Source organism: Triturus cristatus, chromosome 11 (assembly GCF_964204655.1).
Source record: "Triturus cristatus chromosome 11, aTriCri1.1, whole genome shotgun sequence".
In the NCBI taxonomy this organism is placed as follows: Eukaryota; Metazoa; Chordata; class Amphibia; order Caudata; family Salamandridae; genus Triturus; species Triturus cristatus.
In genome coordinates this window covers 1114274017-1114289241 of record NC_140594.1, presented here as the reverse complement: position 1 = coordinate 1114289241, position 15225 = coordinate 1114274017, and the positions used below count along the sequence as shown (strand labels likewise).

Genomic DNA, 15225 nt, shown 5'->3' with positions numbered 1-15225 from the left:
ATTTCTGCAATTATTCTTTTCTCGTTGATGAGCTTGTCGACGATTGCTCCTTGACTGCCAACAGAATCGCCTTTGTCGACGAGGGCTGTTTCTCCCGGTCCGTCAATGGAATCGCCTTCGTCTTCGATGAATCGTCAGAGACAGGAATCTTCGTTTACGGTAACTCAGTGGATACCGTAGTCAATACCACCGATGACACTTCTGCCAGAGACAAGGATCGCCTCGTCGATGATGCAATCAGCGTCCCTGTCGACGAGATTGACAACGAGAGTTGTGTCGTCAACGGACAGCCCGTCGTCGAGAATTTGCCTTTAGACAACAACGATGACCTTGAAGAAACAATCTGCTTCGTCAACGATAAAGGTGCCTGACCGGACGATGAGGTCGACGCTTAAGAGACAGTGACGGTACAGACTGTAGACACAGTCGATGTGACCAGAATCACCACAGGAGAGGATTTTCTCGACAGAGGTGTCGTCAACGAGCTGCCTGTCGGTGGAGCTGAAGTAGGCTTCTTGAAGGTATGCTTCAACTTCATAGGTGGAGTAGAAAGTTCTGAAGCAGGCTTTTTTGAAGGGAAAGTTTTCTTTTCTTTGTGAGAAACTTTGCTAGCAGACAAAGACTGCTTCTGAGACAAAGAAGATGACATTTTTGGCGCTTTAGTAGGAAGCTGCTACGATGAACCAGTAGGGTCATCTAAGGGTCTTTTTTGAGGCGTTTTAGTGGAAGATTTAGAGGAAGCATCACTCTCCTCATTTGAGACCACTGTGTCCCTTTTTTTAAGCCTCTGATGCCACAAAAGAAGCCTTCCTTCACGATCTTTCAAAGTACTTGTTGAGAAAGTCCGACATACCTTGCAATCCTTAGGCTGGTTTTCAGGATACAGGCAATAAAGACAGTCCTTGTGTTTATCATCAATATGCAGTGTTTTCTTCCTGCAAGTGCCACAGGCTCTGAAAATACCTTTTTTAGGTGTATCTGACAAGGTGGGCATTAGTTTAATTCACCTCAACACAGATCTACTAGGTTGGCAGTTAACCTGCGTGGAATAATACTCCAAAAGAGAGAGAATAGAAAAAAAACTGAGCAGAGCTCAGTGGAGACTCCCTTAGCACGACGTGCGGTAGAAAATCTAAAGGACTGGAGCTTCTCTCAGGAAGGTTCAACAGGGTGGTGTCTACTGATTGGCTGGTTCTAAGGTTGGTCCTTTTTTAACTAAAGGACAGAGTTATGTTAGAAAAAAATGTTAAGTCCTAGGGCCTTAGGTTCTATGTATAATAGGAAATTACTTTTAATAATACAGAGGACACCCATCTCGACGACTGGGAAGGATTCAAGCATGTGAATCTATGAACGTTCCAATACTGGAGTAAATTTAAATAAAATATTCTAAACCTTGAATTTCTAGGTACTTAAGTGAGTTGCCAAGCACAAGCACAAAAACATGGTAACTGGTGCTAGTTCTCCACCTCAGCTCTACCTCAAGCTGTGGGAAAAACCAATTATGAACATCTTCAACATGTCTGGAATGGAAGACAAGAAAGAAGGTCTTGAGGTCAAAAGAATCCAAGTTAACAGTCATGAGAGTCGGAATGGAGGTACATGTGGTTGTTAAAAAGTTGACTTGGCTGAGAATCATCATTGTTGTGAAGAGTGGCCAATGTAATTTGTTACACACATTCACATTGATCCATGTATATATCATAGGGTATAGCAACTTTCTTTAATTATGCAGCTGAAATGTACAGAGACTGGGTTACAACAAGCATCATGCACTGTAATATTGAGGATGAAGGGTTGATTAGTTTGCCCAGTACTTTAAGTGTGATGTGTTACGACAATATGACTAATGTGGCTTCTCATCAACATCATAACATTGTGGTTTCGTACAGAGCACCTAACACACCAGTTTAGTCTACACAGATCCACATCACACAACATTTGCACATACATGGTGCGTTTCATTTTACAGTTCCAGCACACCTGTTGCTTTCTATGTGAGGTCACCACATGCACATGAGTGCAGCCAATTGACCCTAGGATATCAGAAAATCCTGCTGCTGTAGCACATAAGTTTGCTTTGCTGGCATTTGCCCTGTGGGTGCCCAAGAGGAACTGTACGTACTGCTCACTCACTCTCTGCAAAGCATCCACCACTTAGCAGAGTATTTTGCTAAAAGTTGACTGAGAAATACCAAGGACCAATTCTACTGTCTGCTGTGTCTGCCTGTTGGAAATAATTCTAGTGCTTCTAACATTTTCAAATAGGGAAGATAGCAGTGGAGCCCCAGGTTGGGCTCCAAGATTTCCGTAATGATGCAAATATGCTTCGCATAGTGCCCAAATCGATCCTGTGTATCCTCTGACCCTCAAGCTGACTAAAGTTTATGGGATCCAGGCTTACTCTGTCAATCAAGGCTCTTATCCTGTGTTGCTGCGCCATGTGACGTAATTGATTGGTGGCCTTGTTTCCATCTTCAATGCTGCCTGACTGTAGTAGAACATGGATCTGGCATAGCATGATACTGTGGCCCAAGAGTGCTGCGTCCATTTCGGTGGACTGTAGAATGAAGTATGTGATGCAGCAAGCAACCTGCGATAGCTTCACCTGTCCCAGGTTGTTAATGTAGTCTGGCCCTGTGTGCAGGTGTGTGTAAAATTCTATTATTTTCAGCTCAAACAGCGCATGCACTGTGTTTATTTTGGCATTATTATGTTGGTCTTTTAATTTTTCTATTGTTTTACCGCTTTTCTTTAATTCCCTACATTTTCATGAATTTTTGCAACCTGCTTTTAACTTGTGGTATTTTAAGGTGGTATTTTCCATTGGTTTTTAATGACCTCTCGTATGTGTAATTAGGTGTTATTGATGACATGCGTTATTTTTCAGAAGTGGTAAAAAGTGAACGTGTAAAATAGCACGTGCGTTAAATAACATGTGGACTACAGACAGTATTTATAACTTATGATCAGATGATTTGTTAAAATAATACGCTGTTTACCCATGTATGTGGTAATTACCACAACCTAACTCATAATCAGGGCCTTAGTCATTAAGACTAGTGTCTGTCAGTTAGCTATCTTGACACAATAGGCCTCGTTAGGAAATAGCCACCGATATGAGAACTGAGTAATTGGAGATGCCGAATCATTTCTCAGAGGTCTTTTGCAGCAAGTTCTGCAATAATTCTAAACATCAGCCTAAGACTAGAAGTCTCAGCAATCTGACCAGACTTACAAAGTCTTTCACTTTGTTCCATTTTGGCATAGGTTCATCATGCATATCTGACCAGAGAGAGGGAGAAGCAAGACTCACTAGTTCAAGTCCAGCCCACCACAAGAGCTGGGCATACTCAAGGGCTGAATGTTGGAGGCAAAGGTTCCAAAGTTGTGTGAATTTCACAGGTAACAATTTGCTTGTATGAAGTCTTGAAGGCAATGAAAAGGCCCTCATTCTTCAATCTGATGTACTGGAAAAAGAAGGGCAACACCCTTGAGGAAACTAGCATCTGTGTAGGAGGGTTTGGACATGTAGGTGGAGAGTTCGGCATCATGAGGAGATAGCCACTGAGATTGAGTTTAAATTGTCTCTCCCTAATCCAAAGCAAAACCTGAACTGAAAATAGCATGTAAAATCTGATGTTGCATACAATGAAAAACACAAAAGCACACGATTTTCAGAGACTATTTCATTCTGACACACAAACTCACTACAGGGATGGATGGTGTGCTCTCTGTTTACGCCGGGCGCACCTTTCAAAAAGTGCGCCCTGCGCAAACAAGGACAGTGCGTCATATTATATTGAATGTGCTGCCCCTAGGGGAGCTGCGAAGTCGTGATGCCTTAGGGCAGCGCATTCAAGTGAAACACGGAGCGGCTATGAAGCAGCCGCCCTGTGTTTCACTGTGCAGGCGGCAACGCACCTGCCCTTTTTAAAGGTGGATTAGAGAAGTGAGTAACTGCACCCTCCTGCATGGGGATGTTTGGGGGGGTCAATATGCACCTCCTGACAGCTTCTTTGCCTAGGTGCCCGCACCAATAATACGACGCGGGCACAGAGGTAAAGGGATTCCTCATTTGCATGAGGCTACGTCCACATGCAAATGAGGGAACACCCTATGGTGATAGCACTGGCGCTACATGTGCTACAGCGTCACCTATATTACAGAAAGGGTCGTACAAGCGTCTGCGACCCTTTCTGTAATACCAAAGATCCCCGGGGATGCACAAAGCAGGCGTACATGCCTGTTTCGTCCCCGGGGCACTTTCCATAACATGGCCCCTGGAAGCTCTACAATTCATTCTCACATGAAATATTACTATTGGCCTGTACTGCCTCCATCACTCGGTTTTCAGTGGTATCCTTCCTCCAACTCGTGGAATCTGGTGCTTGGGCAAGTATTCCATACAGTACCATCTTACTCACAAACTATGCGCTTGTTCACTGGCAGACATGCTCTAGAACAGTGATACTCAAAGTATGGTCGGAGGCCACCTGGGCCCTCCTGACCTTTCAATGTGGCACCCTGGTCAACTGCAGGTCAGGGATAATGTTTATTAGACTAAACACCAACATTAAAAAGATGTTAAACAACAGGCAAACATTTAAAGGTTAATTTAAGTTAAAGAAAATAAGTAACTAGGGTGTCTGCATAGCTTACATTTAGAAACACCTGTATTTTTAAAGACATCTTGCAGCAAAGGTTTAAAAAATGATAGTCTTTTTAAAATTCAAGAAGTGTATATCATTACCATGCAGAACTGTTTCACCTTAGTGCATCAGATTAGATCAGTGAAATGAGAAGTTTTTTGTTTTTTAAGGTGATAGTTTTCAAACATGAATTTAGAGTTGTTCATTCTCCCCCCCCCCCCCCCCCCCCCAATCCTATCAACAATGCCAAACGTGAACTAAGAGGCAAGTCAGTTGTTATGTCCACTCTTTGGGTAGCCTGGGTCACCTAGTGTGTAGCCACAATCTTGAAAAATATCCGACACTGGAAACTACACACTCACCCATGTACACTCTGTCACACTCTCCACTAATTAAAGAAACAAAGGCAAAAGATCTGGGCAGAATACGAGTAGTCCATATTATGACTGTCCAGGTAAGTCTTCAACAATGAAGCTACGTATTCTTGAATTATGAACTTAGCAGGGGCGATAAAGAGCCTTTCATCAAGGACCTGAACTGAGGAATGCCAGCTACCAAGTATCAGAGATCCAATAAATGGTCTAATCTGGAGCACAAAAGCAAAACTTCATAAAATAATCTGTGAAAGCTTTCAAATATCAGGTCCTATTAGGAAATATGGAAGCTACAGATTACTGCACTTCTCATTACCAACAACCATAGCATGGTAAGTGGGCCACTGGGACATACCTGAGATGGATCCGGCCACTCGAGAAGACACGGAGCAGAAAGTGTCCTTCAACATCCTTCAAGAAGGTGCTGGGGATGAGGAGGTAGTGCGCAGGAGAGAGGTCACTGAACAGATGCACTTCCCGATCATAGGAGTGGCTGATTGTGCTTGCTGAGGGAGGTGCACTGAGGGTCTTCGACAAGTTAAAGCGCTTTTTTTCCACCTGGAACCGAGAAAGGCATTTATCTGGCCAGTAATATCTCTACTAGCTGTGCAGTCTGAGAGCATGCATCCACATCCTGTCCACTAATCCACCCCCAAAGGTTTCCTTTCACAGTTATAAATATTTGAGACAATACACCAAACCTGGATTACCTTCCACACATGCAGTCCTACTGCAGGAGGACTCTTCTCCTGCAAGTCTGTATTGTGAACCACATCCCGCTCTTCGTAGCTGCAATGGGCATGGCCTGCCCAATCTACTCCAGGTCTCAAATTTCCTGACATTTTGTGGCACTTCATAAGAGTAACACACACTTCACTCTGCTCCGAGACCCGCAGCCAGAACTTGGGGTTGCTGGGGAAGCTACTGTTGTTCCGGCTGCCACCAGCTGACTGGCCTTTCACCCACGCTCCAGAAAGTTGTTGGGTATGGCACAACCAAATACCTAGAATTAGAGACAGAGGAACTATTTCAATACTTAGAATACATGTATTTGTTTCCTCCACATGACTATATTTTTTCATATGGCCCCTGTTTTCCAGGGGGGTGTTCTCTTTGCACTGCCATTCTGGGTACAGCCTGACTCCTACCCATAACAAGAGACTATCTCTATGATTTGCGGGCCCGTGACTTACAAAACTTTGTGAATACCTAAAACATCAAACATTCTTGGGTGCCCACCTCAATCCCAATGAAAATATTTACAAAATAACACCACCATGCTGTGGTTTTATGTATGAGAAAATACAGTTTGTAGTGTGAAATCATGTTCTATGAATACCAAACCTGAATCAGGTCACTTAGGCAAATGGCTTTTTCCTGTCTTTTCCAGCAAGAGACAATTAAATGCCACAGAAATCATACAGCTATTGAGCTAGAGCGCCCATATCCACAAGGTCCTCAAAACATGCTGAACAATAAGGTTTTTGAATTCTTATCAAATAATGCTAGTCTGTAGATTTCCTTTAATCGCAAGGTAACCCTTACATCTTCAGACTCCTTTTAATTCCTCATTCTTGAATTATTTGAAGCAGCAACAAAAAATGCATGACTCTTGTGCTGTTCATTTATTTGTTAAATTTTAAATTATTCTTTTGCCTACTCCCTCTACTGAGCAATTTTTCCACAGCATTGGACGATTGAGACTCTCACTTCACATGACTTAAATGTTAAATGAAGCACGCTCTTCTTGTTGATCACCTGACCATGGATTGTCTTAAAAGTATCTTGATCAGGATGTGCCCACTTGACCTGAACAAAATTATCCCAGGCCAGTATTAAGTTTTCAGGTAACACAGCCAATCTACCAATCATACACTACACATCCAAACACTACTCTAGCTTTAGGGTCCTCCACTGTGTAAACAAGATTATTATTTATTAAAGGCCCCAATCATCCTACTCTTTGTCTAAAGGTTTTTGTGACTTCAATACATATATGTTACTCATTAGAACTGCAGCTGTGTGCTCAGAAACTGGTCAGATTAATTAATCTCTTCTCAAATGTTGAGCATGTTGGTTGGGCATACACAGATAATGTGTATATGTTCATGATATTCAGAAAATCACTGCCATCACGGCATGAAACTGTATAACACATACCTGTATGAAGACTCTGAATATGTCCCGCATTACTAATAGGGTATCCAATGGTGACCTCGTCAAACCTTTGAAGAAACTCCTCCTTTTCCACCCAGAACTCTCCTTCCTGAATCTGAGACAGAAGATCAGATGCCTCTGTTCTATCCAGCTTGCTCCAGCCTTCACCCCTAAAAGAAACAAGAGGAAAATTAGGTTAGGAACAACATTATCATAGTGTGCTGGCATTAAATCCATGATTTTTAAGAATGGGATGTGCATGCAGAGGATAAGATAATGCCATGGAAAGACTATAGCATGTGAACAAACAGTAGAAAAACGTAGCACACAGTCATCAATGGAGGATAAGCGAGTGTGTGGCAGACAAAGGAAGGACAGAATGGTGGGTGGGAAGGAAACGAGAGAAGGAGCATCTGGTATGGAGAGCATTAAGAACTGTGGTAAAGGATAGGTGTAACGCCCTGAACGTCTCAGGATCGTTTAACAGACACGATAATGAGAACGCAACCACTTGTGAAGGTTTAGTTATTTTAATGAAGGCAAAAATAATACAAGGAATAAACAAAGGTTATAGTCACTGGAATCCTCCAGGCTAAGTACGTTACCAGCCCACAGCACGGATGGTCCTAACCGTCCTCTGCATATACGCCGATCCCGGCGTATGCCAACAGAGGGCAGAAATGAAATGGCCGACAATGCCAATCGGTAGGCTGTGAGGGGCACGAAGAGTGTTGGGGAGAATCGAGGAGTCAGGGAAACACCCAGCCGGGGTCTCTACCTGAAGGGAGCAGCCGCTCAACCTCTTCCTCAGACTGCACCGGGACGCGGAGTCACCTCCTGGTGATGCGTCACCGATACCCCAATCACAAGCAAAGAAGACTGAACCGAGAGCAGCCGCTCGATCGATCGATCCTGTGGACTTCAGAGTCTGTAACGCGGCAAACACCTCCTGGTGTGCGTTACAGCTGGCAGTCCCTGTATCTCTGGTCGGGCTGGGAGTTACGACTCCAACCAGCAAAAGCCCCACTGCGCTTTGACTCAGCCGAGTCAAAAAGCGAAGCTCAATGGTTATCCGGTAGAGCTTCCGGGTCCTTCACAGGTGACGATGGGGCAAGACACGGCCCAGGGAGTAACGACTCGACCTACCTCCGTTCTTGCCTTACTGGAGCACCACTCCGGAACACTGCTCTTCACTAAGCAGGTACGTCGGTGTAAACACAATATCCGACAGCGTTGTACCTCCCGGTTCCTCCCTTTATAGGGCGTGTTTTCCTTGAGTTATGTAACAGCTCTCCTGTTTACATAAGGGCGTGTTTTCCTTGAGTTATGTAACAGCTCTCCTGTTTACATAAGGGCGTGTTTTCCTTGAGTTATGTAACAGCTCTCCTGTTTACATAACCTCTCAACCGCTAAGCATCCTGGGAGATGTAGTCCGTTTTCGCTGGTTACCGTTTTCCTCCCCTCGCATGACAGGAATTCTTGACAGTACATCCTCCCTCTCAGCGGCTCCCCACGGGTCCAGCGCTGGCAGGAAAACGCCGATGGAACAAGGAGACCAAGCGCGGAGCATGAACCCCTTCAGCCGGTTCCCATGACTGCTCCTCCGGGCCATAGCCTTTCCACGCAACCAGGTACCACAGCTTCCCCCTGCGCCATTTGGACGCCCGTATGCCCGACACTTCATACTCCACCTCCGACTCCACGCATACCGGCCTAGGTGTCCCAGACGGCTTGGAGGGTGCTGGTTTGAGCAATGATACATGAAAGACAGGGTGTATCCGCAATGACTGGGGCAAGCACACCTTCACGTTCACGGGACCCATACACTTGGTAATTCGATAGGGGCCCATGTACTTGGGATGGAACACACTGTTCTTTCGAAACCTCATGTTTCTTGTGGATATCCAGACGTAGTCTCCAGTGCGGTACAGTGGCCCGGGCCTTCTCTTCCTGTCTGCCGCAGCCTTGTATCTTCTCTTGGCCTCTATTAGGACAGCCCTTGAGCGCATCAACGTGTCTTTTATGTGTGCCACCCTGTCCGCTGTGGCGGGAATCCTGTCCTCTCTGAACGGATGTAGAAATGGCAAGAACCTGGGATGTTGGCCATAGTTGCTATAGAACGGAGATGACTGTGTGGAGCTGTGAGTGGCGTTGTTATAGGCTATCTCTGCAACCCATAGCAAGTCGACCCATTCTTCCCTGCCCTGGTCCACAAAACATCGCAGATACTGTTTGAGCGTTTGGTTCAGGCGCTCGGTTTGGCCGTCCGTTTGAGGGTGGTAGCTGGTGGACAGGGCGGTCTTAACATGCAGCGCAGTGCACCAAGTCTTCCAGAATTGCGCAGTAAACTGCGACTCCCGGTCCGACACGATCACCCCAGGTAATCCATGCAGTCGTACCACATTCTTGAGGAGTAGTGACGCCAATTCCCCGGCCGTAGGGACTCTCTTGCAGGGGATGAAGTGCCCCATTTTCGTCAAGTAATCCACCACCACCAGTATTGCCGTCATCCCCTGGTCTACCGGTAGGCCCACCACGAAGTCCAGTGATATGCTATCCCATGGTCTATCCGGGGTCGGAAGTGGATGTAAGAGCCCTTGGGTTCGGCCATGGTCGGCCTTCATGGTAGCACACGTAGGACACTCCTGTCCCCACCTCCTGACATCCACTCTCATGGTTGGCCACCAGAAATGCCGTCCCATGCTAGCCACCGTTTTTTCAAAGCCCAAATGACCTGCGCATGGAGAGTCATGGCACCAGATGAATGCTTGTTTCCTTAGCCTAGGCGTGGGTATCAATAGGCACCTGCCCTTCAGGGGGATCCCGTCCTTCAGCTGCCATTCTCTGTGACTGAGGAGCCACCTCCGCCATGCGAATGACCTGATCCCTCTCTTTATTCCCCTCAGGAAAGTATCCGGTTGGATAACCCCCAATACCATCCTCGGGGAAATGATGGAATGCTCGGTCGCAGGCAATGGTTCCTTAACTGCAGATGGACGGGACAGGGCGTCCGCCTTCCGGTTTTCCGTCCCCGGCCGATATGTGATGCGGAAGTTGAACCCCGCAAAGAAGATCATCCACCGCAGCTGTCTGGGAGAAAGGTGTCTTGTGGCCGTCATGAACTGTAGGTTCCGATGGTCCGTGTACACCGATACCACATGTCTTGCCCCCATCAACCAATGCCTCCATTCGGTGAAGGCGTCCTTGATTGCGAGAAGCTCCTTCTCCGCAATATGGTAGTTGCGTTCGGCGTCGTTGAGTTTGCGGGACATGTACGCAACGGGATGAAGCACCCCTGTGTCGCGGTTGCGTTGGGACAAGATAGCCCCCAGCGCCACATCCGATGCGTCCGCTTCCACCACGTAGGGGAGATCCGGATCGGGGTGAGCCAACACCGGCGCCTTACCAAAGGCGCTTTTCAGGGCCTCAAAGGCTTTGTTCGCTTCAGGGGACCAGACAAACTCCTTGGACTTCCTCAGTAGCTGTGTGATTGGGGTCACCAATCCTGAAAATCCATCTATAAACCGCCTGTAAAAGTCGGCGAAGCCAATGAAACTTTGGACGTCCTTCACGCTTTGGGGCACCGGCCATTCTTTCACCGCCTTGATCTTTCGTTCTGCCATCTCCTGTCCCTCTGGACTCAGCATCACTCCGAGGAATTCCACGGATGTGACGTGGAAGTCACACTTGCTGAGTTTACAAAACAGCATGTTTTCCCTCAGCTTTTGGAGCACAGCTTTGACGTGGTGTACGTGCTCCTCCACACTGGACGAATAGATGAGGATGTCGTCGATATATACGACCACGTAGATATCCAACTCCTCTCTGAATACCTCATTCAAAAAGTACTGAAAGGCTGCCGGGGCGTTGCACAGACCGAACGGCATGACGAGGTACTCAAAAAGGCCGAACCTGGTCTTAAAGGCGGTCTTCCACTCGTCTCCGTCCCTCATGCGCACCAGATGGTATGCCCCTTTCAAATCCAACTTGGTGTAGATACGAGCTTTCTTGACCTGTTCCAGAAGTACACTGATGAGAGGCAAGGGGTACCGATTCTTTACGGTTATCGCATTCAATGCCCTAAAGTCCACACAGGCTCTCAGCTCCCCATTAGCCTTCGGGATGAAGAAGAGTGGCGAGGCGGCCGGAGACTTGGACGGGCGGATGAATCCTAGCTTGAGGAGTTTATCCAGGTACCCTCGGAGATGCACGTTTTCAGGCTCCGTCAGGGCATACAGCCTGCCGCTGGGAACGCTGGCCCCTGGCACCAGGTCGATCTGGCAGTCAAACTGTCTATGTGGTGGTAGCACTTCCGCCTTCACCTCATCAAATACATCCTCAAAACTGTGATAAGCCTGGGGGAGAGCCACATCTTTTTCTGCCGCTGTAGCCACCGTCTGACTCCCGCTCTCATCTGCGTCAAGGGATTCCGTTCTTATTCCACAATGCAGGATGCAATACGGTGACGTCAGTTCGATGCGATGTGTTGGCCAATCCACAGAGGGGTTGTGTTTCTGTAGCCACGGCAATCCCAATATGACGCCATATTGGGGCGCTCGGATGATGTTAAAATCGATTTGTTCCAAATGGTTCACCCCACATCTCATCGGAAGGACCCCCGTGTGCTGCCCGATGGGCCCCGTCACCAATCGCCTTCCGTCTACAGCATAGACGTCTTCGGGTACAGCTTTGGGAAGAAGCACTAGCCCTAGCCTGCATGCCTCGTTGTGGTCCATAAACATGCCAGTGGCCCCTGAATCCACCATGGCCACAACGGGTATCCACTGGTCATGCACTCCCACGTGCACCGTGAGAAACAGGTGTCGTTGTCCCTTAGTGACCGAGTTGGAAAGTGAAGGGATGGATGAGTGACTCCGAGATGCCCCTTCTTTGGTCTGGGAGTCCTCTAGTTTTCCGCCGGTACGTCCACCACGGCTGTTACCGACCGGTTGGCCCGATAACGTGACGTCTTCCGTTTGGCAGGGCATTCACGTACGTAGTGGCCTTTTTTGCCACGATATAGGCACAATCCTTGTTTACGGCGTGACTCTTTCTCCGTGGCTGTGAGGCTCGCTCGTATTGCGCCGATGTCCATGGGTTCTCCCTTGGATGCGGTGGAAGTTTCAGGACTTCCCACTGTCACATAGGATGGAAGGGATTTTCCTTTTCTCCCATGATCCCCCTTTCTTTCACTTAGCCTATGTTCCAGCCGTAATACCAGGTTGATAAGGCCCTCACATGTCTTGGGTTGTGGGTCAATATGAGCCACGGCGTCCTTGAGCTCATCGCACAGCCCGTGATGGAAGAGCGCCGTCTGTTTAGCAACAGGCCACTTGGTTTCCGCAACCAGCCTTCGGAACGCGTTGAGATACTGCACCAGGTCGTTGGATCCCTGTCTCAACGCAAGCATTTCACGGTCCGCCGTGTACGAGTCAGCCCTTCTGTCGAAGACCTTCAGGAATTCCTCGCGAAAAGCACCCCAATCACATAAGATGGGGTCGTCCCTGCTCACCAGAGGTACGGCCCATTGTGCCGCGTTTCCAGCCAAATAGGATATAAGGAAAGCCACACGAGCCTGACTCGTGGGGAACGCCCTTGGTTTGCACGATAAATGTAGCGCCACTTGTGTGAGGAATACCTGCACTGTGTTAGGATCCCCACTGTACCTCTCTGGTGTTGCCAAGGGGACGGCTACCGGCATTTCCACTACTACCGCAGGGGTCTGGTTCGTGAGGGAGGTGCTGGGCGTGAGCGGGTCCAATTGGATAGCATCCAGTCTGGCTTTTACATCGGCCGTTTCTTGCCTGGAGGCAGCCAATTCAATTTGCACAGTCGCTAAAGCAGCCAGCACATCATCAAGTGTTGCCATGTCTGTTATCGACCGGGAGACAGTTAGTGTTATTAAGGTCGGATATTTTGTAACGCCCTGAACGTCTCAGGATCGTTTAACAGACACGATAATGAGAACGCAACCACTTGTGAAGGTTTAGTTATTTTAATGAAGGCAAAAATAATACAAGGAATAAACAAAGGTTATAGTCACTGGAATCCTCCAGGCTAAGTACGTTACCAGCCCACAGCACGGATGGTCCTAACCGTCCTCTGCATATACGCCGATCCCGGCGTATGCCAACAGAGGGCAGAAATGAAATGGCCGACAATGCCAATCGGTAGGCTGTGAGGGGCACGAAGAGTGTTGGGGAGAATCGAGGAGTCAGGGAAACACCCAGCCGGGGTCTCTACCTGAAGGGAGCAGCCGCTCAACCTCTTCCTCAGACTGCACCGGGACGCGGAGTCACCTCCTGGTGATGCGTCACCGATACCCCAATCACAAGCAAAGAAGACTGAACCGAGAGCAGCCGCTCGATCGATCCTGTGGACTTCAGAGTCTGTAACGCGGCAAACACCTCCTGGTGTGCGTTACAGCTGGCAGTCCCTGTATCTCTGGTCGGGCTGGGAGTTACGACTCCAACCAGCAAAAGCGCCACTGCGCTTTGACTCAGCCGAGTCAAAAAGCGAAGCTCAATGGTTATCCGGTAGAGCTTCCGGGTCCTTCACAGGTGACGATGGGGCAAGACACGTCCCAGGGAGTAACGACTCGACCTACCTCCGTTCTTGCCTTACTGGAGCACCACTCCGGAACACTGCTCTTCACTAAGCAGGTACGTCGGTGTAAACACAATATCCGACAGCGTTGTACCTCCCGGTTCCTCCCTTTATAGGGCGTGTTTTCCTTGAGTTATGTAACAGCTCTCCTGTTTACATAAGGGCGTGTTTTCCTTGAGTTATGTAACAGCTCTCCTGTTTACATAAGGGCGTGTTTTCCTTGAGTTATGTAACAGCTCTCCTGTTTACATAAGGGCGTGTTTTCCTTCCCTCGCATGACAGGAATTCTTGACAATAGGGTAGAACCTGCAGCAGAGATAGTTGCATGTTATGAATGGGCAAGAATAGAGCAGGCAGTAAGAGAGTAGGGGATTGCGCTCTGTCAGAACAAATATTCTTGAGGTAAATTTACCTTCATTGGTTATCAGAAAACAAAACCATACAATAGCTCTGCATATTCCAGCCATCTAGTGTTGGGCTTGGAGTTTGCAAGTTTTGTTCAAAGATGTCTTTTCGAGTCATGAGATAGCATGTGACCCCATCCCATAGTTGGTACTGCGCACGGCCACCGACTCCATTGTTTTTCATACAGCAGGTGGGTGTAAGTGTGGAACAGTGAAAATATGGTGACCATACACATGGTGCATATAAGTAATAAATGTTAATATTTCAGAGATGTGCAACAAGACACTGACTCCAGGGAAGAGGATGGGCGCATGTGAATCTACTGCACTACAAGCTATGAACAGATGCCTATATGTGCAGAGACAACCTTCCACAGCCAGCTTCGATTATCGTTAGAGGTCAATCACAGAAACACTTCAGGAGGAACTTGATGAAACACAAGAACATTTTCATTCATCGCCATACGGGGAAAATGTCTTCCAAGCCCTCGAAGACTTCAGAGCCTCTACCCAGGAAGAGTAAGTTAGCTTTCCATGGAAAAGGAGGTTGGCTTTCGAGGAAGAGCGCACACCTGAACCCTCTCAGAGCCTGCGCCACAACCCAAATGGCTTCAGGATGTAACTACTAGTCCTCACCTCTTCCTCCACCACCATCCTCCCCTTCCATAGTTTCCTGTTCATAGCCTGTGTGGCTGTAGATACACATTCTCCACATAGGCTGTAAAGTAGTGTTCCCCAGAGTGGTGGCTGATCAGTGGATGGTGCAGATGTATGAAACAAAGGGCCTCATTAGGATTGCGGTCGGACCCACACGACTGACATCCAGCAGAGCTGTCCGACTGCTGCATTATGATGCGATAGGTCGGATCGTCTGTCAATCATATTCCCTACAATAGGGATGACGTTTATGAGGTTTAGCCAAAGCAACAAAGAGCTGTTGAGTTTTGCGAAAAGATTCTGTCAATGTAGTACAGTAGAGCCCTTTTAACATCGAGGATAAGCTTGTCCCTTTGTGCTATTGTGTCAAGTTGA

At 47.5% G+C, this 15225-nt stretch overlaps 1 protein-coding gene across 1 annotated transcript in view; it reads right to left on the bottom strand.

Moving 5' to 3' along the window:
- CAPN10 (calpain 10) overlaps positions 1 to 15225 on the bottom strand; it is a 123660-nt gene that overhangs the window by 62101 nt on the left and 46334 nt on the right. Inside the window, exons 6-8 of the mRNA XM_085635625.1 lie at positions 7187 to 7353; positions 5737 to 6029; positions 5382 to 5584 (exon numbers count right to left, since the gene is read on the bottom strand). Coding sequence (XP_085491751.1) covers positions 5382 to 5584; positions 5737 to 6029; positions 7187 to 7353 — 663 coding nt within the window. The remainder of the gene's footprint in view (positions 1 to 5381; positions 5585 to 5736; positions 6030 to 7186; positions 7354 to 15225) is intronic.